This window comes from Aristolochia californica, unplaced genomic scaffold (genome assembly GCF_029961685.1).
Source record: "Aristolochia californica isolate CCGP_79_NKW_82.1479 unplaced genomic scaffold, dmAriCali1.0.hap1 SCAF_16, whole genome shotgun sequence".
Classification (NCBI taxonomy): Eukaryota; Viridiplantae; Streptophyta; class Magnoliopsida; order Piperales; family Aristolochiaceae; genus Aristolochia; species Aristolochia californica.
Window position 1 is genome coordinate 5,281,800 of NW_027181837.1, and position 27,713 is coordinate 5,309,512.

Consider the following 27,713-nt stretch of genomic DNA (forward strand, 5'->3'; position numbering starts at 1 on the left):
TCTGTCTTCCCTCTAAATAACATATGTTAGGAATTAGACGTCCTAATTCCAAACTAACGAGAGTAATAATAATAAACACGGAGAAGGAAAAAAACAAGCACGGAAAAGCACAACAAGATTTGTACAAGTTCACCTCAAGGTGAGACTACGTCCTGTCTTCCGGTGTTGCAGTAATCCACTATGAAGATGAAATAGTTTACAAGAGAAATCGCACACTTACAAGTGTTTCTCTCTAACCTCTCGGGTTGCAACTCAAGATGCTCCTCGAATTAAGATCATAAGTGGTACCCCCCAATTTAAACAGAAAGTTAGGCAACCGCATTACAAAAGTAAAATTCCCAAATTATCCTTAATGAAACAACAATCAATATATCGTGGATCGGACAGGGGCTCCGCCCCTGCACTTTCAGGAGGGGGCGACAACCTTACCACGAAGGTCGATCCACGACCGACTCAGTGTAAGGCGTTAATTAGGCTTCACAACTTAACAACATATGCAAGAGATTGCTCCAAAATAAATCTCCTCCTACAAATCACCATAAAAATGTTTTTTATATATAATTGATGTAAAGACCTTCCTTTTTTGATTGCCATTGAGACTAAAATTTTGATAGAATTAAGATGTGCAACTAGAGAGAATGTTTCAAACACATCAATACCATAGGTCTAGGTATAACTTTTGACACTAATCAAGCTTTGTACCTTTAAATATTCTCATATGCTCTAATTTAATGGTATACATCATCAACACCATTAGGTGGGTCACAAAGTATCTATCTACCCCTAGAAACTAAGACATCTATCTCTTGATCCATAGTTTGTTTTCACTCAAGTAACACTAAGACATCTTGCATTATAAGAGGAATAGAATAAGTGGACAAGGACAATGCAAATAACCTATACGACAGTGTCAAAAAATCAAATGACACATATTTGGATACTTGATGAGAAGTACATAGTATTTTTCCTTTTCCAAGTGCGATGGAAAAATTTCTAATTTAAGAGTTCAAAATATGTAATTGAAGAATGTGATGGCTAGACTTGAGAAGAAACCTCTTGTTGATGTATACAACATTGTTGATGCACTTGAGTGGCTTGAAAGGTGATGGTGGTGGATGCATGTTGTGTAGTACCTACACTTGAACTACACATAATAAAATAGGAATTGGATTGAACAACTGAACTCTCCTCAAATGGGCTCAAAAAAAGTGGTGGAAACAAATATGACGTACTATTAAAAAATGTAACATTAGCAAAGATATAAATTTTCCTTATCACAGGAGTATATCACTCGTATCAATTCTAATTACACGAATAACCCAAAACAAAAACACATTTGATGGAACAAACGGACAATTTGTTACTAGTTTTACTAAGTAAATGAACAAAACAACTACCACCAAATACTTTAGGACCTACATCAAATACTCCGTATTAAGGTTTTAACACCTGGATGGGAATATGTTCTCGTGGATCAGACGATGACATACAATTAATTGAATAACTTAAGTTTAGGATTGCATCAGCCCAAAAAGATAAAAGAATATTCATCTAAAATATGAAGGTACAGGCAAGCTCATGCAGATGCTTATTTTTTCGTTTAACAACCCCATTTGTTTATTGTATGCACACAAAGTTTAATATATATTTTTTTGCAATTCACAAAAGAGTTGAACTTTTTGGTTAAGAAACTCTAGATCATTATTTGTGAGAAATATGTGAATGGCAGTCTTGAATTTGGTTTTTATTTTATTTGGAAAACTTTGTAAATATATCAAAAACATATAATTTCTCTTGAAGGAGATATACCAATGTTATTCTACTAAAATTATATATAAATGATACAAAATATTTGAAACTAGAAGTACTTGAGATACTACACATGCCTCATATATCAAAATGAATTAATTAAAAAAAAAACTAGAACTTTGACTAGAATTAGCTAGAAAACCAACTTTATGATGGTTTTCAAGATGACATGATTTACACTCGAAAGATAGATTAGACGACAGAGAATGAAGTGACATAGCTTAGTTAGATATGGACGTCCTAAGCATAGGTAGCATAGATATGGTGAAACATTTATTAATAATGCCACAACCTTTGGAATAGTCACGCCATCTAAAAAATAGAGCTCACCTTTCTCATGCTTGAACTAATAATCTTCTTAGTCTACAAATCCTAAAAAATACAAGATATAGGGTAAATGGTTAGAGAACAATTCAAAGACTTAGTAATATGATTTATTGCAAAAATTGGAAACAAACAAGACATGGACAATTACATGTGTGGAGTCATTTGTTAAATTCCTTCACTGTGAACCTATTGGGTGAACCCATTGGCTAAGGCGACAATTCAATATATTAGTCAAGGAAGTATAGATGAGAACATGTAGGCATATCTAACATATGTGTAGACCCTCCAGACTTAATGGTCTATGGGGGACTAGAGGACACATGTAGTGCAGTCATACCTAATTTGCCATAGTGATACTCCCAATAGAAGATTCAATGTAGATGTCAATTGGCTCAACCGCTAAAATAATTGTTGAATTTCTCCTTGAGTCTCAATAGTGGACACTTTCATACCTTCAATTAAACTGCAATTTTTCAAAAATATTCTACGACTTGTCTAAAAAGTGATTAAATATTTCTTCCACCATAGATACACCTCCTATCGCTTGTATCTACATCCATGACTTGAATTGTCTCAACCACAACCTCTTCGACCCCTTCTACATCCCTTAAGGAGTGTTAGATCTAGTGGGAGTATAGTTGAGATTGAGAGTTAAAGTTTCACTTGTTTTAATTTTTGTCTCACCTATATTCACTACACTTTCTGCTTGAATGATACCATTAAATGATTTCTCAAGAGCGGTCATTTCGACATCTACCACTGTTTGAGCCTAGATTGCATCATACTTCGGTCCAAGTCCTTCTAAGAAACAAGCTACTTAAATTTGATTCTTCTTCTTCTTCTTCTTCTTCTTTTTGTGGAGTTGATCTTCATTTGTAGTAAAATGGTGGAATGTACTAATCTCCTGCAAGACACCTCGTATCTCAGTAAAATAATAGTAAGTTGAAATATTTGACAAATAAATCATACAATTTAAATAAATTTATCTCCTGAGATAAAATAAATTTTAAGTAACCCAAATTTGCGTAGATGTATCACAACTCATCACCTGATCACAAAATTTGGGTTTCATACTGGTACCAAGTCAAGTCATCACTTAACTATTTTCAGCCTCTCAATCCTCTGACATAGGACTAGGAGGATCCTCCTTAAGATACTCAACCTTTCTCTTTGCTTTTAAAAAGCATAAGGATTAAACGAGGTCAATTCAAATGGTTCTTCCCATTTAATTTTACCTGAGGTAATTTAAATAGAACGAGAATCTTTTACTCTTAGAATTTCTAGAAGGATCAATTGGATTAATAACTTCCCCAACATTAGTCATGTCTACCATAATAAAAAAATAACTATAATCAATAAAAAATCACCTCCACCAGTTCAAGAAATGTACTTGGAATGCAACAAAATATTTGCATAGATGTATGTGAGGCCCACATGTCGAAATCAACCTTAAGGTATATCACAACCCCTAAGAAAAAATGTCACAAAATGTCACACCTTTAGACCCAAAGCAAATCAATCTTTCCAAATTATTACCCTCCACAAGGGTTGCACAGATCTAGGACAAGATAGAGAAAAAGTAATAAAAGAGAAAGGGAAAAAAGAGTTAAGAGGAGAAGAAAGAGAAGTGCACAAATGAGAAAGAGAAGAGTGCCAAAGAGAGAGGACTCTCATTGGAGGCCAGACTTCTACCCTTCTCTATATCATATATTCACCAAATTTTACTGTACTTTTTTTGGGTTCGGGCTAAAAAAAATGGATGTGACATATGGCATTTCCTTGTCTACTGGCCTGTGTGTGCCACAAAGAGGAGGACCCTCCCCCCCCTTTATTTAGGCTTATAAAAAAGAGCATAGACCATATGTAGTGTGCCTCAACTGCCTCAATTATAGTCCATAGATGTCGTCAATGAATCGAATTTCTTAACAAAAGCATCAATCTGCAAAAGAAGACCAAAAAAGGGGCTGTCATTCAACCCTCCAATCCTCCAAAAATCGATCATTTAACCCTGCCGAAAGTCCCACAACTGGGCACATCATCCAGCCATCCCCATCCCTAAAAGATGTGGAATTTGGGAGCAAAGCAGAGCTTGTTTATGTTTAGATACGGCAAGTGCATGAACAGTAGTCTCAGCTGAACTCACGTTCTAACTTTGCATGTGATGCGCAGGACCCACGGCAAGATCTCAGATTATTTTAGTTTCCGCATGTAACCATGTCTTTACTGCCATGCTCTGCCACTTGTTTGGGAGGCCCTACTGGGGATTCTGCTGGATATAATCCATCAAAGTTTGAAAAAGCAGAAACGGTTTAAAATTCCGATACTTGGAAGCTAAAGGGCGTACAATGGAGCCAGGAAGGGAACTCCTTCAGGTGATGCACTGGGAATCGTATTGTGAGTCTTGTCTGTGAAAAAAAGAAAAAGAGGGAATCGTCAAAAGGAGAAGGGAGATAGTTTTGATTGGTGACAATAGAAAAGAGGCCGCGATCTGCACTCTTCTTACTGGGTAAAAGAGAGAGAGAGAGAGAGAGAGAGATTCCTCGATCTTCTTTGTGAATTAGCTTCCTTGACGTGAATTAAAAGACAAATATGGAGATGGGATTTTACCTGTTAGGTTATTCCAACGGATAAATATATATGAACAGACGGGGTGACTGCTTTTGTTGCAACTGTAGAGTCGGGGAGTTTCTGGATAGATCCAACCAAGTAATAGTGTAAACCATGTTCTCCAGAATTTCCGGTTCTAGAAGGAACTGTAGCAAGAGACGAAGCCGCCCACAGTAGATAAAGAAGGGAGCAAGATTCCTGGGAAAGAAAAGCAAATATTGTAATCATGGCGACAGAGAAAGAAAGAAAGAGCTGCTCTGTTTCATGGGCAATTCACCTACGTTCAAAAGAAGAAAAAGTTTGGACGAGACATGGGGGATAAAGAAAGAGAGCAACTCAGGATAAAGAAGCCAAGCTTAGAGCGAAAAAGCAGATTAAGCAGTCGCTTGGATGCCTACTCCTTGTACCTTCACTGAACAGAAAAGCAATGAAAGTGAGCAACGTGCATGTCTCTGTTCAGAGCAGAGATTTTGAAGCAGAAATGGAAAAGTAGGGGAGCGCTAAAGGAAGAAGACACTGGTTTGTTCGTTTCTTGTCTCGTGTCTCGTGTCGCCCACCACGGCACCACAACCAAGCCTCCCGATTTTTTTTTTCCGTTACGAGCGTGAAGTGGGGCCCTGTTTAGGTACTTAAAACTACGTGCTCTTAATTAAAAATCATCCACCCTTGTCACCTTCCCGTCCAATAACCCCCGGCTGTCCCCACCTTAAACGTGGCAGATCACACTCCGAGAAAGATCCAAGGATTCGGATGTGACGGAGCCCACTGGGCCCCGCAACAGAACCAGTGTACCGCCACAAGTGGATGATGGAGATGGTCGATTGGACTTTCTCCATCATTCACCATCGCGATTGTGTCACGGATCCTTAGATTATGTTTCTAATTGCGATTTTAATAACTTAATTAGGCCACGTAAAGGGAAAGTGACGCACATCACTTCACTCTTCCATCAATCAAGAGGGCGATTAGTGTTTTCCCCACTTTACTAACAAAGGCGCGCGACGAGTCGAAGGTGTGCCGCACGTGCCACCGAAGTGGAGCGAGATGTTGACACGCGGCGGGGCTTTGCTTGGTCCACAATTTATTCCTTCGTAATTAAGCTAATCAGAGAAAGGGACCCACAGTAAAAGCAGAGAGGGGCCAGTTTAGTGCCACCTGACTCAAAGAAGTACAGCAGTTATATACGGTGTAGATACGGTTTGTATACGATATGAGGGCACGTTTCATGCTTTGGGAAAAATGGGGCCCGCAGATTGGCTTTTGCTTCGTCCATAAATAGCGAGCTCCTACGCCGCTATTCTTCCCTTTCCCTCTCCTCCCTCCCTCCCCAGCTAGATTTCTCTGATTGGTGGTTTTCCGGCCATAATGTCGACGGAAGGTCTTGTCGGAATACCGTTGCCGTTATTCGACGGTGGGTTCTGGGAAAGTGCGGAAGCGTTGCTGTCCATGGACTCCATACTGACGGAGGTCACTCCGGCCGGTTCCAATTCCGGTTCGGAGGACCTGAACCGGTCCACTATGGACGAGCGGAAGCGGAGACGGATGATATCGAACCGGGAGTCTGCGCGGCGGTCTCGGATGCGGAAACAAAAGCATTTGGAGGACATGCGGAGCCTGTCCAACCGGCTCCGGTTCGAGAACCGACAGATGGCCAACCGGTTGGACGTGGTGTTGCAACACAACGAGATGTTACGGCGGGAAAATGATCGGCTGCGGTCCGAGTCCCAGGAACTCCGGCGGAAACTGCAGGATATTCGCCGGTTTCTGCTCTTCCGGCGGCTCCAGCACTTGGCGTCAGTGAACCAACAAAACCCTCTATTAAACGCATAACTATCAGATAAATAACGGGATCATGAAGATTAAATCGTCCATTCCACGGAGGAAGAAAAAAAAGAAAAAGGGACGTTAGAGAACAGAAACGCCATTGCTTTCTCTTCTCTTATTCTCTTTCTTTTTGTATATTACTCGTTAAAATTTGGGTACAGAGGAAAGTAAACGGAGGGTTATATCATATGACAACCTAGAGCAGTTTTTCATGGCTTTCGGAAAAATCGGGGTTTGGAAAATCATTTCGCGGATTTGCCCGAAACCGCATTATGTAAAAAAATTCAAAGCTTTTCTTGTCTTTTCTCCCATTCTTGCATCGTCTTCTTCGATCTCTTCGTGTTTTCAGAACTGCAAATCTTTCCCAGTACTCACAAGCGCATCCAAAATGCAATCAAACTTTCAAACACCAAATCGCACTGCAGAAACCACAAAACCGATCAGCCATAAAAATGTTGGCACGAAGATTCCGGGCGATGCTTATTTTAAACGGGGAATTGGATAAAGTTGGGGAAGACAGCGACTGATTTTGAATGGGGAAAGGAAACAAAAGACATAACTTTACGAAGAGTGACGAATGGGCTCAAGACAAGAAACTCACTTTTTTCGTCGATTAAAACTAGTCGCTTTTGAATAAAATAAACGGCCGGTGAATCGCGCAGTGTGCGCAGCATTAAGTTGGACAGCGTGTTATAGCGGATATTCCTCACGGAATTCCATGCCATGAAAGAGAAATATTGGATTTTTTTGGCCGGCGGTGAGAGTGAATGTCGATCGGATGAACGGTAGGATTGATAATGTCGATTTGGTTATTACCCCTTGTTTTATTGCTTTGGAAGGAGATCCTTGTTCTATCATTTTAATTGGATTTAAGCTAAAATCATTTTACTAATTACCGGGATTAGTGCTTCAAAGTAGTCGTCCTTCTCTTTCTCCCCCTAATTGCCAAAAGGGTGTTAATGGTGGTGTGAAAGGCCAAACAAGAATCAAAACGGGAGATCTCTCTTTATGAGTAGAAACAAAGACGACATATTTAAGATAATTTTTCTCCTCTTCTCTAATGGCATGACATGATTCTCACATCAATAAGCTATCATTCACTTAAAATAATTGAAGAAGATGACGACTGAGCACAGATTAATAATAAATTGGGACTTTAAAAAGGCTGGCTGACCACACTAAGATGTCGGCTTTGTTCTAATCTAATCTGCTTAAAGTCTAGACATGAGATCATTGAAGAAAGACTTATCCCATATTCTTACTGTTTCATCTACTGAGATTAAGTAACATAAAAAGGAGCCATCGGTTCACGAGGGTCCCACTTGAAACGACCTTTTCTTCAAATAGGACCCACATGAATGAATGGTTTGGTCACCGTCGCTGTTTCGAACTGAGACACGTCTCTGGAGACCCAGGTGTCTGTCGAGGCTACAACAGTTAATAATTGGAAGAGTTCACAAACTCGTGGTCTATTAACTTTGCAAGTTTCTGATAGCCGCCCCCTTACTTTTAAGGGTGACCTGATGCTTTCCTACTTCCACAAATCCTTAATGTCAATAAATGGTGCCTTGCCCTCAATAGGGGGCGTAAGATTTTCTCTTTATTTCGACCATGGCCTCCATTAAGATATCTTAATGCTCGCTGCTTGCTGCTTGCTCTTTCCTGGAAACCATTTAGGGATGCAAAATGAGAAATCACTCACTAAAAACATCTAAAACGACAAATAGGGACGGCAAATGAACCCACTGGCGTGCTCAGGCTCTCATTCATGAACTGCAATCGAATTTTTCACTCCCCTCGGGCTATGTTTGGAACCCCATGGAAAAGAACAGAAAATGAGAATTTGATTATTATTATTCCAAAAAATAACTAATAAAAAGGATAATTTGATCATTATCTCATTTTCACTAACTGTTTTTAGGAATAATAATGATTAAATTCTAATTTTTTTTTCTGTTTTTTTTTTCTAGGGGTTCCAAACAGACCCTTAATAACACAAGTAATGGAACCGGTCCAGTCAGTTTATCAAAAGAAAAACAGAATTATAATTTCATGAAATGGGAGAGAGCCGGGTCGATGCTCTCATCCAGTACAAACATGTTGTAGGTGTTTCTACAAAGAGTAATCAAGTTCTAGAGTAAACAATTAGATTCCATGTAGCATTTGAAGCAAGCAAAAAAAAAAAAAAAGTTCACTGTCAGAAAAACTAGTGAAATACATGGAAAAAAATGTTTGTCGAGGCTTAAGGAGTGCTACTAGGGTTTCTCCCTTTTCATATCATAAACTACACACACATCCGCAGCTGTCTTCAACTGAGACCAACCACAAACATTTAGTCCCACTTAGCAAGTGTCAAACACATCAGAGCAGGAAGCCTCTATTATAGAAGGTAAGTAGGTAACTGAATGTGATGCAAACTTCACCATCAATTTCCAAATATTAGGAAGATTACCAAAATAGAAGTACAGACCAAAGGAGTTAGGCATTTAAACAAGCAAATGCATCCATGATCAGTGAGCAGAGCACATGCAGATGGCTTTCAATCAGTTGCAGTGTATACGAAGATGACATACTAAGAAATGACCCTACATGCTTTTCCGACTAGCATGGAAAATAAAGCATGGGTTCTCAGGAGACCATGAAAACATACAATAGTGGGACTTGTTGTTGTCCAATTCCAAATGTTGCCACTTAGAGACACATATAGACATACAGACATACGTATCGTGATGGACAATCAATTTCAAGGCCATACCTAGCAGAGTTTATCCCAATCATACAACAAATCAGACTTGTCTTTGTAAAAACAAAATGATGTGAAGAATGATACAAGTTCCTGTAATTACGGATGATTTTTGAGTTATATAAGTTCTCACTGTATTAGGGGAACTTCTTTAGAAGCAAAAGAACAGGGATCTCTCTCTGATAAATATGAGAGATCACATCTATAGCATTTTTATATGATGCTCCCATTAAGAATTCCTCCTCATTGATTATATGCGGCAAAATTGACAGTTAACAAACATTATACCTGTATAACGTTGATTAATTGCTTGATTGTCCACCCAAGAAAAGCTAAAACAGCAAGAAATGAAACAAGTGAACCCTGTTTTAAAGCACTCGTAAGCACCTATCATGTAGGACAAAAACAAAAGTTAGTGAACCTGGAACCTTTCATATATCCACGTAGAGTACTCAAAAATTAAGTAAAAATACATACATCAATCAAATCTTCAGATTGGTTCTCTGCAAGAAGGAATAAGATAATATAAAGAACCTGCAGGCAGCACATTGCATTTGGTTTAACAGAAAGAGTAAGGAAAAGAAATAAAAAATATTAGCAGAGGAAAAATAATTGCCTCTGATCCCACACAGCAAAAAGCCAAGAATAATCGATTTCCATAGTACATCCGGAAGAGCCAACTAGTGCTGTCTTTTACATCTTTATGACTAGCCTTGCCTGAAAGAAATGTACTGAAATCACCAAATCAAAGTGAAATGTAAGAATAAGACTTCCAGACTGTCAATTAAATTCAAGTGAAAGTGATTTAGATGTCAGGTCAATAATCTACTATTCAACTATAACTCTTTATACATTCAAAAAAGAAGCCAAGAAATAGAAAAACATCTAATCATGGTGAAGGAATAAAGTATCTGATAAGTCAATGAGACCATAAAGTCATGCTAGATTATGGGAGTGTCTGCAGATTGCAAGACGCTGAGGCAAAGAAGCAAAGCCAAGACCCAAACACCTCATTTTCCAAATTTTGCATGTCAATACTCTTCAACTGATTCAGCTCACATAGCTTGGAAACTCAGACAACTTATGGAAAGCAAGTTCAATCCATGAAGAATAATTGAACTTGTTATGACTACCTATAGCCACATACACAAAAGAAAGATGAGGTGTAAGAGAACATAAAGGAATACCTATACATCTGGAACCAATGACTTGCAATATCCAAGGCAAGTAATGACAAGAAAACCAATCCAGGCCTGCAAAATGGCCAAAACAAAGATTTTAATGCTATAGTCATAAACAAATTATTACAAAGATACTACATACAAAAAAAATATAGTACTTGATAGAAGTTTTTACCTGTATATTTGAGAAAGAACCACCAATAGACATGCAGTGCTGACCCTGATATAAAATGAAACAAGAAAAAAATTTATTTGCTAATATAACACATAGCTGCTATTTTTTTTCTATTTTGAGAAAGATATAGCTGCTCTTAAAATCATGAAGAACATTAAGCATAATGGAATTATTTTTATTCGTAAAGGATTAAGAAAGGAAATAAAGCAGCAAAGAACCGAGTTAAGCTTATGCACCATTCTATAAAGAAATTGGAATCATCCAGTAAAACACAATGAGAATGATGAGAACAGTTTTTATTGTTTCACACATAATGAATGGTGTTAGAAGTCAGGGGTATTTCAGTAATTACACAACTGAGTAATTTAGAAATATTGCAGTCAAGGTTGTCGAAACTATTAGTTTATGGTTGGTGTGGTTGAGCTTGTAAACTCTGGTTTTAAGTTTTTTTATTTATTGATGAATAAGGCCTCTTATGAGGGGCATTTCTGTCCAGTTGTGAAGTATCACATATGAGAGAGAAATAAAGAAGAATGGAGGTCGACTTTTCTCCCCATGGAATAGGCTGCTCAATGCGGTCCTGTCTTCTTCATTCTTCTTCTTATTTCTTCTTAATTCCTCTTCAATCTATATATTTTACCTGGTACTAGAGCCTTCCGATCTGTAAATCAAAACCTAAAGTCAGAGTTTCCTCCTTCCTGAAGCCTGTGACCTCTCTCCAGATTGGCCTTTTCAATTGCATCTGCTGACAGAACTAAAAATTTAGTTCTCTCCACTTTTGAGCTTTAACCTAAAGGTTAACAGCGATTGCTGCTATCTAAGCAGTTATTATGTGTCATTGTTTATGTTGTAAAGATCTATTGAAATCATGAGAAGTATTTTGGAATTTTTGTGCCTGCGTACCTAGTCTAGAACACAGGTGTGTTTGTGGAAACCTAATTGGACTCTTTAATGGTGTTGTTCTTGATTAATCACTGCAATTAGCGTTCTTAGAAGACTGTCGAGTATTAAATCTGAGTTTTTTATAAACCCTAGGTGAATTTTGTGAAATGTGAAGCCCACAAGAGTCTGTGCACACCTTCTTGGGTCTGATAGGTGTTGTTGATAAGGTGTTTTGTGTAGTTTGTTTGCTGATATTATTACTGATAAAGTTGCTTGTTATTGAGCATCACTATGGCAGATACCAAAGAAGTAATCACTCCTATTACAAATGTTGAGCCTGAAGAAAATAAAGACCATATTCAGCTTGCATTGATTAAGTTAAATGGGTCGAATTATCTGAGTTAGTCACGTGTTGCTAAGAAATTTTTGATAGCTAAGAGAGTACATTATAAGATGATCCTCTTAAAATTATAACTGAAGATTGGGCATCAAAGAATCATCAAGTTCAAACTTGGATGTTGAATTTTGTGCAGCCACATGTAAATAATCAGGTAATTAGTTATGACACTGCTAAAGGTATTAGAATACTCTGGAGTCTATCTTTTATCAAGAGAGCAATTTGTCTCGCATCTATGAGTTGTATATGAAGTTCTTTAGAAATAACAGTGCTTCATTTTTTTACCATACATGTTGTAAAATTACAATAGAATGAAGTATTGAATTTCTAAAAAAGAGAAATACTTCACTAACTTGTTCATAACTGAGTACAATGGGCCTCTATTTATAATAGAGAAAGCTAGTAGAATCCAATTACAATTAAACTACCTTTATCCCAGTTACATCCAAAATTAAATACTAAAATATAAGTCCTAGAACAATTAAACAACTGATAATAAATAGAAAACTAACATTACTAAAACACCTTCAAGTAAACTATTTTGTGAGTTTTCCTCCCGTGAGACTACTCTTTGACTCCACCATATTGATTATGGCTCTTGTGAGACTTATTGTTGTGAGAGTCATGTAAAACTCTTTCATACTTGTTCTTCAACACTCCCTCTCAAGACGGAGTTTATAACTTCAGCTTGCAATGAAAAAAATTCTTAGTCTTTAATTTTCTTTTGTTGAATTTTTTTTTTCATGGATGCAAAAATTTCATCTTTTGTTCTCCCCCTTTCTTGAATATTTTGGTCACATAAAAATTACCACAACATGTGGAACAAATTAACTCTTTCTTATACTTCTTTTTCAACTTCTCTCCACTAGGGATAAAGGGGACATAGAGACCCAACTTGAACAAAACACAGTATAGGAGAAGAAAATCACTCATAACCATACAACAAAGCTCCATATACCAGTCGAAACGGTCATAGTCTGAAACACTCTCCACTCAATTGTAAAGGCGGAAAAACGATACAATTTTAGGACACAATAAAGAGACTACTCACTTTTTAAGGGTAGCTCAAACACAAATCACCTCTTGGGTGAAGAATAAAAAACTTGACTCAAATTGGATATTGGGCACACTCTTATAATTTTTAGGTAGTGGGTCTAGGCATTGCTCTGAAGTGATGAAAACACCAGAAGATAAATTGAAGAAATACTAGAGGAAAACAACTTTAACCGGAAGGAGGCAATAATGTACACTCATAATTACAAATGAATCTAGAAAGTGACCATTTTTTTTGAAAAATTAAGAGAGATTATAACGGTAAAACTTAATAAATTTGACCAAGTATAAATTTTTGGGGGGTGACCATAATTTTTTAGAGTTGACAATGCAAAAGATACGCAACTAGGTAACAAAAACGCAAAACTTGAAAACAAGTTCTACGAAACTTCTTACTATGAAAATCATGTAAGACTCTTCCATATTTGCTCTTCAACAATGTAGTACTTGTGGTGTATGTAGACGATATTGTGCTCTCTAGAAATGATGCTAAGGGATTAAAGAATTGAAAGCATATCTGAGCAAACATTTTCAAACCAAGGTTCTTAGATCCTTGAAATATTTTTTAGGGATTGAGGTGGCCAAAAGTAAGGTGTAGTATTGTCACAAGGGAAGTATATTACTAACATGTTGGATGCGTGTGGGCTATTAGAAGCTAAACCAGTGGATACTCCTATAGAGGTTGGTCAGAATTTGTGGGGTGATGATAGCCCTTTTCTGAAAGACAAGACTATGTATAGAAGATTGGCTAAACAATTGATATGTGTGACTGTATTGAGGCCTAAAATTGCCTTTCTTGTCAGTGTAGTAAACCAATTTAGGGAGTCTCAACGCAAAATTGACCTTGAAGTAACCTAGAGGATCTTATGATATTTGAAGGGTGCCCCAAGCAAGGAGCAATTCTATAGGCCTCATGAACACCTCAAGGTGAAAGGATACATAGATGCTTACGCTAAATCAAAATTGGATAGAAAATCCACCAATTTTTTGTGTATTCATCGGAGGCAACCTTATTAGTTGGAAAAGTAAAAAACAAAACGTAGTGGCATGTTCCAGTGCAAAGGTAGAATATCGGGCAATGACTCATATTGTGAACGAACTTATGTGGATTCAATCAGTGTCAAAGGAGTTTAAACTTGCCTCTAAAGAGCCTATGGTGCTTAGGTATGATAACGAAATAGTCATCTTTATTGCCAACAATCTTGTTTTCCATGAGAGAGCAAAACATATAGAAGTTGATTTTAACTTTGTGAGAAATACAGTTATTAGTGGCAAGGTAGTTACCCCTTATGTTGGGATCATTGAGTAGGTTATTGATATATTCACAAAGTCTCTTGGGAAGAAAGATTTCAGTAATTTTTGTACCAAGCCGAGATTACTCGACATATATACTCCACCTAGAGGGCGAGTGTTATAGAGGTATTTTAGTGATTTCAAATGTGGGTAGTTCAATAATATTATACTCAAGGTTGCCCGGATTATTAGTATATGGTTGGTGTGGTTGAACTTGTAAAAATTTTGGTTGCTTGTAAGTCTTTTATTCATTGATGTATAAATCCTCTTACGAGGGACATTTTCGTTCTATTTGTAAAGTATCACTTAAGTGAGATTAATAAAAGAGAATGGGTGTCAACTTTTCTTCCCATTGAATAGACTGCTCAACACAGTCCTCTCTTCTTCATTCTTCCTCTTATTTCTTCTTAATTCTTCTTCAATCTATGTATTTTACAATTGGTTTATGCAACATTAGCGTTACCAACATAAAAATAGTTAAATATAATCATAACAGATCCTTATCCTTTTCCTTAGAAATTAACCTGGATAAGGACTTACCTGTCTGTGACCATGTCCAAAACAGCTCCAAAAGTTGATACTGAATCATCAGATACATCAGTTGAATGATGCAACATGTAAAAACATCTAGTCATTGCATTGTCATAAAATATTGTACATAAAAACAATTTCTATTTTGTTAAAAATAGTCCCACATGAATTTGTCTTAGAAATATCTTGCACTCATTACTTGGGAAGATGTCTTCTAACTTTGACTAATCATTTTGCGATGAACATGGACTCCATTTTAACATGGCACATGAGTGAGAACCTGTACATGGGTCCCCACCTTAAATTATCCACATATATAAGCCATCAAGAGGCTTAGATGTGAGAGAGTGTTAAGATTACTCCCACTTGGATTCAGGATTAGACTTATCTTATACTTAGTAATTAAGAAAAGGTCTACTAACTTCAGCTAATCATTTTGGGATGGACATGGATCCAACTTTTAACTTTGTTGAAAAAAGACATGTGAATTGACCAAAATAGAGAGCTTTTACCAATGCACAAGCTTGCACATGTAAAGCAACAAAAAAGTGCTAACTCTATTCAGAAAAATTTAGAACATTTCAAATTGTTTAGAATGTGTAGGACATGATTTAATTTACAGTCTCATTCTAGTCTTGCAAAATGTCAAAACAGTTCTCCATAATGTACAAAGATAAAAGAGATAGGAATAACAAGAAGAAGACTCTTCTCTGGAAGTTGTGCCTGGAGATCATATGGTGTGAATGTTAAAGATTTCATCATTTCTAATTTTTTATCTTCCACTGCTTTTAAACATGAATGGACTAGCTTGATGAACTCATTTTCTTTCTTTGCAATGTGGCTAGCTTGATGAACTTAAGCACTCAGCTTTAGCTGTAAGCCGACAAATAGGTTTTCTGTGAGAGATTAAACCCACCTTGATTGAATTTGCGTGCAAACCAACCATCCAGCCCATCCCCAACAAAACTGAAAGCACAAATCTGTAAATCTATACCAGCTATTTAGATGCACAGATAAAAATACACAAGAAAAACTAAAAGAGATCATGATGTGTACCTGATGAAATAAAGGATTGCAAATAGCTTTTTATTGTAAAAGCACTGACCAAATGCGACACAGTTCAAGATAACTCTTATGTATCCTGCATTTACAAAGAAGAAACAGATAAAATGAAGTCCCCTTGAATGACCAATAATTCAACTCATCATGCAAATACTTTGCAGGCCAAACAACAGAGACAGAAAAAAAAAGCACACAACATTTACAGAATCAAGGAAATGCCCAGGATGAAGTACAATTAAACGAAGAAGTACCACAAAAAAGATGTTGGAAACATATGACAACATGTTCTGGCACAGCTGTACAAAGAGAAATTTAGCAATTTAGACCACCAACAGAAACAAATGCTCAATCCATGCAGCCAGTTCAAAGACAGTACTGTGTAATGCATTTTTACCAAGTATTTGCATGCATTTTGAGTTCTTTCAACCATTAAATTCATTTCAGGAGCCATCTCCCAACATACAGTTTCCAACAGCAGTAGTACCCATACAAAAGATATGTACATAAACTAAAGGGAAAATCAACCCATGCAGCTAGATGAAGAACTGACTGACGAGCATCGTCTACATGCTCTCAACAAATACTTCTTAGAATTAGACAATTTCCAGAAGACAACCGCAAACCAAAACAAAAGACTTTTTTTTCTCTTTTACTGAAAATTGTCACTTACTCTGTTTAACAAGTTTAAGTTTCTAAGTTGATGTGACAGGAATTTTTTAGCCAATCCCCAAAAATGAAGCTACCAGAGTTAGCAGACCAGCTCAGTCACAATCCCATGTCATTGTCAGATGTACACAACCAGAACCCGGACCCCTTTAATGAAATAGCAAACACATGTAGAAGCACAACCACAAGCAACAAGAATTAAACCTACCGATTATATTAGGAATGTATAGGTAAACACCGAGCGTCCTCGGAGTTGATTTTTTAGCCATCCTTCAAATCTATTGTTGAACGAAGAAATGCACTCAAAGTTCAAATTTGCACTACCTCCGCCTCCTGCTAATATGAGACAAAGAAAAAAGAGTTGTAACCGGGTGTAAAAACAAATAACAAATCAATGGGGGTTTGCTTGCCTAAAAACATGAACATTGCTTTGGCAGCATTTTGAGTAACTGTCAGTTTGGCAACATCTTAACTATCTTTAGAAGCAGACAAGGAAGAGGAACCAAGTGATACCCAGCGCGATCAGGGTTAGATGGAAAGTATGGTGAAGCATAGCGAATTCGTGAACCCAATGAAGAAAACTAAAGAAAATTAATGCACGATGACACTGCTAGTGAAATGGTGCTAGTTAATAAAACAAAGTTTATTGCTGAAAAACCGAAATCTATACCTATTACAAATTTGCTCGCCAACAGTAACGACCAAAGCTAGAGTTTCGGATTCGACTATGCACAGAAAAATGAGAAGTGGCTTTAAAGAATTGTATTTATAACAACAGAGAGAGAATCGTTTCCAAAGCTTCCAGGAGACGTGCGTAGCGTGGGAACGAGGGAACGAATCAATTGATTTCGATATAAAATAACATAAAATAATAAAATACCGTCGCATTATGACTTTAGATGTCGTAATTTTAAATACTATTGTCGTTGCATATCGATGCAGTATTTTTACGTATAACATTCGATACTTATACTTCTACTTCCACTTTTGCTTCTTCCCAAAACCAAAATAACGCAACAAATAGTAACCTAAACCCAACCCCTAATATCAAACCAGTTTTTTACAACTCAATTCTCTTGCCTAATCCACACTAGGTTATAGACTAACTATGGGCCTGTTAGTGAATTCACTTTCACTAGGGAAAGCGGGTCCAAAAGTGTTAGTGCGGAGAGTGAACTTGAATTACATAGTTAAATTCACTCCACTTGTTTAAGTGAAAAAACTGAGTGAAAGTGAATTTACTTCATGAAACCAATAAATTCACTTTCACTCGACGCTCAATGCTAATCCTACAATGAGCTTTGCCATGCCCTTCCAAGTTGAAAATCTCGCCACCAAATTCATCAAAAGCTCCTCCTCAAACCTTGATCGAATTTCAAACTCTACGACCATCTGCAAAAATATCTAAGCTTAAGTGTGTCCTAAACTCCTTGCATCATCGTCATTCTTCTTCTTCTTTCACTTCTCAACCACCATAACAACCCTGTTCGAGACACTCCCTGCCATAGCCGACTTATACTCGGATGTCAGAAACAACTCTCGTAAAAGAACCCCAGAGGCCCAACATTGGTCAAAGGTCTCCGCCTTCCCATCCTTCTGTGAGACAAAATCCACCAAAGCATCCATAACCAATCTTGTCAAATCCACCACCTCAACAAAGGCAAGAGCAATCTCTGTCCTCAAAACCGGCAATTCCTTGAGTTTAGCAAGTAGAAACTTTCACAAAGCAGTGGAATCCATTCCCTATCGACAGTCCCTTTCCCTTGACACTCATCGATGCCTGGTCCTAAAAAGACGCCTGGATTTTTCTAGTTGGAGCTCGCCAATGGATTTTTTTCCCCGATGCTTGCCGATGGAATCTATTCATCTTTCTCATCGATGCTCGCCAATGGATTTTTATTAATGGATTTTAATGGAAATACTTGTGTTTTTTTATCAATGAACTATCCTATTTATTTATTTAATATATTCATGACTTTTAATATTATATTAGATTACTAATTTAGGAGTGATAATTAAGATATCGTAAAAGTAAGAATTTGATCAAGTATCTAGAGTAATTTTTTTAAGTATTATATTTTTATAATTAATTAAATAAATATTTTGCTTTGTAATTATTGTATTAATTTAGACTAAACAAAAATCTATCTTATTTTATTAATAAAATATCCTATTTATTATATTCATAACTTTTAATAGTATATTAAATTACTAATTTAAGAGTGATAATTTAGATATTGTAAAAGTAAGAATTTGAGTAAGTATCTAAACATTATAAAAGTAACCATATTTTTTTAGGTATATTATTTTTTATATTTATTTATTTTAATCTTTTTATTTAATAATTTTGAATTCTTTATCTTATTTTGTTATTTAAAATTTTACATAAAACTATTTTAATAAAGTTAAATCTATCTAAGTATTTTATTAATAAACTCATTCTCCATTTTCCACTAAAATTTTCATTGTGGACACTAACACAAGAAAGTACTTTACATTGTATTTTCTATTGAACACATTAATACAAAAAAGTAATTCGCTTTCACGTGTACTTTCACTAAGTATTTCACTTTTAACTTTTACTTTTGATTGCACTTTCAAAGTGAAAAAGGTTAAAGAGTAACATTACGCCATGTTAAATGCTACTACAACACCTGTGAAAAATCTATTGCATCGCATTCAACACTTTGTTTAAGTCTAGCACTACTCTTTTGTTGTCGGGTAATGGGTAATATAATACTTTCTTAAAAACATATAGGGAAAATTCATTGCGTACACAATAGTTTGAAGATTAATATGAGACTTGTTTAAATACTGAGACTAAATAATTTTTTTTAATAATGTCGTATAGTTTTAATTGAGTATAGTTTTGTATTATGATCTAATTGTAATCAGTTGCATGATTTTTTTAAGATGCTTAGCAAAAGGGTGTTCTATAACATGTTCAAATAATTCTATAACATGTTTTTATAGTTCTTAATGCTTATTTTTGCTTAAACATTATATGGTTATTTTTACATGAATATATAAACTCTCTCATTGCCTTATTTTCATATATGAATATATCATCTCTAATATATTTTTATTTTCACTTGGACTTAAATATATTTGTACTTATTTAGACCAACTAAGATAGTTTTGCCCATTCAATTTCTCTGTAGTTATCATAATGGTATCTTTTCCATCAAATTTCCCAACTTTCCTTGATGGAGTATATTCCTTATCGGAATCAGCCATAAGTATCACAAAATAGTTACAATTAAGCAATTACAACTTTAGGCAACAAGATAGGTGCACGAGGTAGGTGGGTCCATTTCACAAAAAAATAGTTTTATGCAATTTGAGCTTAAACCTAAATTTATCCAATTTCTACCATTAGAGAGTGATTGTACACTCCAAAACACCAAATTAGCAATAAATAGGGTTGACATCACCTTTCTAGGAGGATGATGCAATCAAGGAGCCTAGTATTGGGTTGTGCACCAGAAGGGAAATTTTCTCCAAACAAGAAGTCCTTCTAGGACTCTATGTCATCAATAACTACACTAAATAACTACATTAACTGCGGTAGTGGCCAACAACACTAAGGTTTTGGAAAAAAAAGAAAAAAAATAGATATTTTTTTATTGAACTAGTAGGGCATGAACCTTAAGGAACCTTCTTCTTAGAGGTCGCAGTCTTCAATGGAGTGACAAAATGAAAAATAGAGACTCTCAAACTAGGATTCACTGCTCTTATACCAGGTCAAAAGGAGAATAAGAGAGTAAAAAAGGAATTGAATGAGGAAAGAGAGATGAAGAAGTTGAGAAGATAGAGTTTTCAATTAGCTCTCGTCGGGGGTTGTGTTCAACACCCTCATCCCTTTTATTAAGTGAAAAATACAATAATATATAATTGCTCTTACACACTTAAAATCACTTCAAACCTTACATCTCCCAATATACATAATCAAATTAAATGAAAATAAATCCAAGGATATAATCAAACTTATAGAACAAGATAATGTAAACTTTAAAAACAATAGTTGATGCTAAAAGATGAAACTATCCCCCAGTAGATTTTTAACCCAAAAGTTGAAAGAAAAATTCCTTTTAAGTTCTTAGTAATGAGCATGTAAACTTCTTTAGGCTCTTTTTGACAACCATTGATAACTCTATATCCTATATGAGTGGTATGAGCTGAATTGAACCACTAATGTTGGAAATGATAATAGTCCTTTTATTTGAACTTCTATTCTTGTTTCTTTGAATTTCTCATGTAGTCCTATTTAACCTTCCTACATTCAGCCTTTGTCACTCTTAACCCCTTTATGCGTGCAATCAAACACTTTTGTTAGGTGTTATTTGTACAAATAAACGATTGCTCCAAGAGGAATTACCAAAGATCTTTTTACACGATCTAGTGGTGATTGCACATTCATCATCCTTTTCTCTTTTCTCTCTTTCTCTCTCTCTCTCTATTATGTACACCATTGTGTCGATACTTCTATCCAACCCTTTATGTAAGGATTGGGGGAGATGGAGTTGGACTAAATGTTTAGCTAGTTGGCTAGTTTCTCTTTCTCTCTCTCTTCTTTAGATTTTGGAATTCCTAATTTTAGAGCAATGCCAAAGGCATCAGTCATGAAGTTCATCCTGATTACTTAGATCTTTTACTTGAACCCGTTTGTGGTGCACCAGCGCCGGTTTCAAGTGAATGAAACATGTAATCGGGATGAAACCGACCAAGGCTTAAGCAATGGAATCTGGAATCTGCAGTATTTTTTGAGTCATCCACTTGAAGACGTCGGGAAGCGTCTCTTCCTCCTGAATTTTTTTTCTTCTCTCCCGCTCTCTTCTCCCTCTCGGCTTCTTTGTCTCCTTCTCCCTCTCGCACTCCCTTGTCCCTCATGCTTCTCCCTTCTCGTCTCTCTTCTCCCTCTCGGCCTCCCTCTCCCTTCTCCCTCTTGATGCTCTTCTCCTCTCGGCCTCCCTCTCTCTTTCACACACTTGCTCTCCCTCTCGGCCTCCCTCTACTTTCTCCTTCTCGGGATTGTATATATATAAGAAAGGCCGAAAAAATGAAGGATAGATGAAAGAAGAGGGAGGGATGTCCAACCTCCTCTCGCCTAGATCTAGTTGTCGACATCCAGCCAATACAGAAACTTTCAAAAATCCTCCGACGACAATGGTAAATTTTAAAGGGAGAGAAGAAAAGAAGAGAAATAGGAGAAGCGGAAATTGTCGAGATCTGGCATGGAACTTGTCGAAGATGGGAGAGGAGGTAGTGAAGAAGAATATTAAGGCGAAAAATACCTTGGATCTGTTTTTTTTTTCCATGGAAGGGAGCCGACCGTGGACTCGCTCCGGCTCCGTCACTGACCCGCCTGATTCTTACACACTGAACCCCCCACCCCACCTAAACAGGGAACACAGAAATGTAAATGGCTATAAGTGTAACACCACAAACACTAATTGGACTATTGCTGTCAATTAGGCAACTTAGTTACTAAAAATGGTAAGGGAAGACTCTATAATAGACTTCATCTTCTGAAATGTGATATAGTCTTCAGCAGTGGGAGTCATTTTTTTCCGAATTGGGAGTCAACCTTTCCTTCCCGTTTATTAACATTAATGGAGGTTGGGTTAGTTGTGATCCAATCAGGTTTGCTATGTAGCTTCCATAATTTTTCCACAAGGTGGTTCTGACCACCACAATAGGTGCTTATGCGAAGCTCAGTGTGTGAGTGGGTAGGACCCGTTCTACTACCTTCTCTAAAAATTCGGTCGCGTCCTCGGTTGGTGGATGATGTACCTCTATTGCCGAAGTACATAGCCGATGAAGCATCAATAGGGGAGGTAGAAGATGGATCAGGGATCCACAACAACGTAGCACTGATTTCATCAAAGGATGGAAGTGTGGAAGAATAAAGAAGTTGGGTTTTAGCAACCTCACGATATGGCTTGATATTTGTCGAGCAAATGGTTGCTGCCAAGGCTTCCTATTGCCTTTCTTGAACCACAATATCTGTGGAATAAGTTTGAGCGATCTTCTATTCTTGAAGAAGATCCCGAAATCGGGCAAAAAATTCCTGAATATTATACCCTTGCTTAGTATTTAGCATATTTTGTAAGACATCAAATAATGTTTGCAAAGAATTAGTGCCAGAGTATAACTTAACACATGTGTCTCAAATATCCTTGGTTGTTTCCAAGTAGATCACATTGTTGGCTATATGTTCTTCCATGCTATTTATGAGCCAACTAAAAACCAGATTATCATTTTTATCCCACTTGAAGTAGGATAAATCCTCTTCATCAATCGGAGGAGAGGGTTTGTTTAAGTGACCGAGAAGGTTACGAGTAATCAGAACCCGTGGTATCGATTGTGATCGACTAAGATAATTGGAGAGGCCCCTCAAGGGGATAGTAATAATTCTAAATATGTCACTCTTACTACTTGTATGTCCAATCTCCATTTTGAAGTAAAATAAATGCTTAAACCACACCAAGATCAATTGGAAAAGGGCGTCTCAAAAAAATCCCCATGGACCAAATCAAGCACTTACAAAGTGAGATATAGAATTTTGTCCACAAGATCAGGCACTAAATCATCATAAAATTTGTGCTTATGTCAAGTGGAGACATCATCCAAAAATGAATCAAATCCTCTTATATCCTTAAAAAAAAAAATCTCAAGAGGATAGATTGAAAAACTTATACCTTAATCCAAACTCCAAAAACGTGGCCAAACACTTAAGAACCACAATTTTCTTTCTTTGAGATCTTAGTAGCAAGTCAAGTCTCTTATAACTCTCAACTCATGGGGCAATCCAATTTCCAAATAACCAAGCCTTAGAGTTCAAGAGAGTAGAAAGGACAGCAAAATATTAGAGACAAGTAGATGTTGGAATTTAACCATATGTTGATCATCCAGCTAAATAACCAGATCCCATGAATAACACCAAGTGTAAGAGACCTTAAAACAACATGCGATGGAATTCCAACTCATAGAAAATTGATCTAAGTTACATGTAAGTAACTGAATAGTAAATCATTTCCATCAATTCATCAATCTTGATAAAACACTAGTAGACCCCAATCTTGATCAAACTTGTAATTTGGCTACAAGAAGATCAAGATTATAACATCTTAATCACAAGAGATTAATCTTCACAACTTCTCATATGAAGATCATCTTGTCTTGATGTAATCCAAAAATCAAGACCACAACATATAGAAGGAAAATATGTAAATAACAATCAACATTGACTTATCTCTTCATGGTAGGACTCCTTCTTTCATGAGTAATTTCTTGGACAGATCTTCATAAATATTTTCTTGTATACTTCATCAAGGGGGATCCTAAACTCCTTTCTCTGATACCATGTTGAATTTAGGATCCCATGATAAGAACTTCAACCAAACTAAGAAGAAAAAGGAGAAGAGAGAGAGAAGAGATCAATAACCAAGGGAGAGAGCTTGGATGGAGGAGAAGAGGGAGAGGGCCTACCAAGGGAGAGAGCTTGGCCGAATTTGGGGAGAAGGAGGAGAGAGCTTGAATGCTCTACCTCTTAGTCAAGGCCTCTATTTATAGCTTTTACAATGCCCTTTAGGGTTACAACTTTATAAAAGAAGAGACATAAAAAATATAAGTATTTACAACTTCATGTCATCTTTAAGAGAAACCTCCTTATTTACTCATATGCCACCACTTAGACGTGTGGGCTTTCTTTCCTTGGACTTGTGTGCTTGAACCCATCTTCTAACAGTGTGCATATGATACCACTAAGCCTTTCATTTAATATACTTGTATCTAGTTAATATCAGTTCAATTGGTAGATTCCTGAGTTAACATCCTTCTTGTATACTGTGCTCATTTTGTAAACGGGGATGCAACTGTAGTAGATTTAGGAGCTCTCTCTTATCTCTACATAGGAAGATTTTCAGACAACCTAGAAGGGGATTCAATTGTTATTATAATTTGAGAGAGGGGGAAGAAAGCTTCCCCCTGGCTGTGTCTTAATGTATTTTGATGAGATTGAAGACCTATGTAAAAATTTAAACATTTCTTGGCAACACACTCTTAGAAGCAAATGGCATATGCGGCAACCCCTCTTTGTTGGAACTATGCTTCCCCTTTGAAATTCATGTTGTATCTAGTCTTTTTGTTGTTGTTGTTGTTGTCTCCTTGGCCTTTATGTATTTATTTTTTATTTTTTAATTCTATTTTGTTTCTTCTTATACTCTTTCTCCCTCGAAAGCTCTTTTAATGAAATTCTTTTTTGTAGTAGTTACAAAAATCCTTGTACACATTTGTTCATTGGCTGATTCCATTTTTCAATTTTCTACTTGTTATTTCAAATTTAATATTTTTGCCCATTTCTGTAATTTTTAGAAAGATAATGCAAGGCAGTTACTTATAAACAAACAACTAATGCCTGAAATATCTGAACTCCAAGAAGAGTTGTTATTAGTTAGCAAATTCTTCAAAAGATGTGTCAAGTTGTGACCACTTGCAAGGACACTAACTAGGATCTTTGCAAGATTATGCAGGTAAAAATTTTCTTTCTTAACTATCTATTAAGCACCTAACCAATACTACCCAAAAGATCGACCTGTCAGGAACGGAAGACATAGGTACTTAACCCAAGACCATAACATCACACCCACCATCGCGAGGCCGACGCCTATGACGGCCTACACTGGAGACGGCCCACTCTAGCGACGGCCCTAAGGTGCGGAAACACACTCAGGTCGCCCCTTCCGCTTATAGTGATGGCCCATGGTGCGGGAACACACTCTGGTCGCCCCTTCCGCTAGGTCGCCCCCTCCGCCTAGGGCTACACACCTCCACATGCCGCTTGCAGCTCACGGGAAACGAACCCGTGATGTAGCGCTAACTCTGATTCCAAATGTTAAGCACCTAGCCAATACTATCCAAAAGATCGGCCTGTCAGGAGCGAAAGACATAGATACTTAACCTAGGACCATAACACTATCTTTTCAGTTATTTCTATCAAAGATGAGAATTTTATGACCTTTAGTTTTTTTAAAGTGAAATATCTGACTTATTTGTTCTATGCATTTGTCAGAGTTTTGGACCTGTTGAAGCCATCAAGACAAGTTTGCTTTCTGGCACCTTTGACATAGGGTGTGTTCTTTTCTCAACTTTAGAAACTCATTTCTCGAAGCCAGTAGATGGTTGTAAAATCATTTTGGAGGACAATATTAGTATTTAGGAAGAATGTAAAGTACTTTCTATGAAAGTAAATTCTGCAATATGAATTTGCTATATTCGTGTTGGAAGATAAGTTCAAGCCCACACGACCAAGGAAGGCCACATATTCCCGTGTGTTAGAAGAAGGGCCCAAACCCAGAAGACCAAGGAAGGCCCACACATCCAAGAGATGTGGAAGATAGGCTCAAGGCCCATAGAGCAAGGAAAAGCCCCAGACCCATACAATTATGGCATTATGAGTCTTACACAAAAAAAAGTCTTCATAAGAAAAAGTCTTACATAGCTACAATTATTATGGAAGCATGTCTCATAGAGAAGTTTCAGTTTAAAAGTGTTTTAGTCAAGTTAATCTTCTATTTATATTTGGTAATTTTATTATTCTAGGACTTATGTTTAAGTGTTAGAGTTTGGGTGTAATTGGGACAAAGGTAGTTTTATTATAATTGGACTTTACTATCTTCCTCTATTATAAATAGAAGTTCATATACTCTGATTACAACAAGTTAATGAAGTCAATGAAGTATTTCTCTTTTCCATAAATTGAACATGGTATTAGAGCAGGTTTTGTGAGTTGACTTGGTCAACCCACAAAGATAATGAGATCATTTTCTCTAAACCCTAAACCCTAAGTCTAGGTTAGTAGTTATTTTTTTTTAGTCCCTACACCTGTAGTTTGCTTTGCATTTTTCACATATATAACAAGATTTTCATATTGAAAATAATACATTAATGAAATATATTTGAGTCTACTTTCCAATACAAAATAATTTTTTTCAATCGAAGTTATCTACAAAGAGAAATCGATATTTGAATGAGTGAAGGTCAGATTGTGAAAGAGGTTCGAGCAACAGTAGAAAGCTTCATTTTTCAAGGTATTTAATGCTATCAAGAACGAGACTTTATATGGAGATATATATATCAAAATAAATATATGTAAGTCTATTCTCTTATGTATTCAACCAATTTTCAATCGGATTTATATACAGAGATAAATCGATATTTGAAGCAGCAAAGGTTAGATTGAAAAAAAAGTTCAACCAGCAGCAGAAAGCTTCAACTTCTGAGGTATTTTATGATATCAAGAACGAGAATTTATATGGAGAATTATATACCAAAATAAATATTTGTAAGTATATTTTCTTACCTATTCAACCAATTCTTGATCTGAGTTTTTTATAAGGAGATATTGATCTTGGAAGAGTCAATGGTCATGCTGAAAAAAAAGGAGAAACAGTGCTTAGTTCGGCCAGATGACAGACACCGAAATCTATCAGATTATTTATCTTCTGATAATTATATTTTATGAAGAGAAGTTATACTTGGATGAAAATTATTTAAGTATAGTTTTATAAGGAGAAAATTTCATGCCAATCTGATCAATATTTAAATAATATTCTCATTGGAAGATCAAAGGTTATGCTGGTATTCTGTTGTAATGAAAAATCCGAATTTATGCCCTTTGTTTTGCGTCACTATTTGAGTTCCTATATCAGGAAAATATCTCACTTCTACCTGGTTTAAGGTCTTATTACTACATCTATGTTATTTGGGTTTATTGTTGTATCTATGACATTTGGTTCAAGCTAGGATCACTGCCATTACCTCCTAGCTTGAGGGAGAGAAGTAGAAGAAGTACAAGAAAGATGTATTTTATTCCATATGTTGTGGATAAATTTATGTGACCAAAATATTCAAGAAAGGGGGACCACACAAGATGAAGTTTATGCATCTAAGAAAAAATATTTATATCAGATTATGATTGTTTCATGGGTCTTTCTACAAGGTTTATTATTTTGGTTTGTGTTATATGTGTTGGAAGATGGTCGTGTTACATTACAACTGCTACTATTATGTCCCTTTGGATGAGACATTATTATTTAAGAAAAGGTGGCCTCAATACCTTTTATACCATAATTTATTTGACTCTCAAAAATATCACGGTTG

The 27,713-nt window shown here is 36.4% G+C and overlaps 2 protein-coding genes across 2 annotated transcripts; one reads left to right on the top strand and one right to left on the bottom strand.

Annotated features, from left to right (window-relative positions):
- Positions 1-6,108: 6,108 nt before the first annotated feature.
- LOC137952545 (bZIP transcription factor 44-like) lies at positions 6,109-6,573 on the top strand. Its single transcript, XM_068799627.1, has one exon. It carries the CDS (start codon positions 6,109-6,111, stop codon positions 6,571-6,573), a length of 465 nt encoding a protein of 154 aa, XP_068655728.1.
- A 2,021-nt stretch (positions 6,574-8,594) lies between these two features.
- On the bottom strand, positions 8,595-17,308 carry LOC137953287 (CDP-diacylglycerol--inositol 3-phosphatidyltransferase 1-like). Its single transcript, XM_068800611.1, has 11 exons — positions 17,221-17,308; positions 16,759-16,883; positions 15,879-15,963; positions 15,739-15,788; positions 14,832-14,871; positions 10,667-10,711; positions 10,498-10,563; positions 9,927-10,041; positions 9,788-9,844; positions 9,599-9,697; positions 8,595-8,879 (listed from the first exon to the last, which is right to left on the bottom strand). Exons 2-11 carry the CDS (start codon positions 16,817-16,819, stop codon positions 8,823-8,825), a joined length of 675 nt encoding a protein of 224 aa, XP_068656712.1. The 5' UTR covers positions 16,820-16,883; positions 17,221-17,308; the 3' UTR covers positions 8,595-8,822.
- Positions 17,309-27,713: the final 10,405 nt, after the last annotated feature.

What these genes read in the sequence shown, in the direction of transcription:
- LOC137952545 (XM_068799627.1), top strand. Translation starts at nt 6,109, where the DNA reads ATGTCGACGGAAGGTCTTGTCGGAATACCGTTGCCGTTATTCGACGGT.
- LOC137953287 (XM_068800611.1), bottom strand. Translation starts at nt 16,819, where the DNA reads ATGGCTAAAAAATCAACTCCGAGGACGCTCGGTGTTTACCTATACATT. An exon ending in ATACATTCCTAATATAATCG is followed by an intron (nt 15,964 to 16,758) that starts GTAGGTTTAATT and finishes TTGTAAATGCAG; the next exon opens with GATACATAAGAGTTATCTTG. An exon ending in GTTCTTTCTCAAATATACAG is followed by an intron (nt 10,564 to 10,666) that starts GTAAAAACTTCT and finishes GCCATTTTGCAG; the next exon opens with GCCTGGATTGGTTTTCTTGT.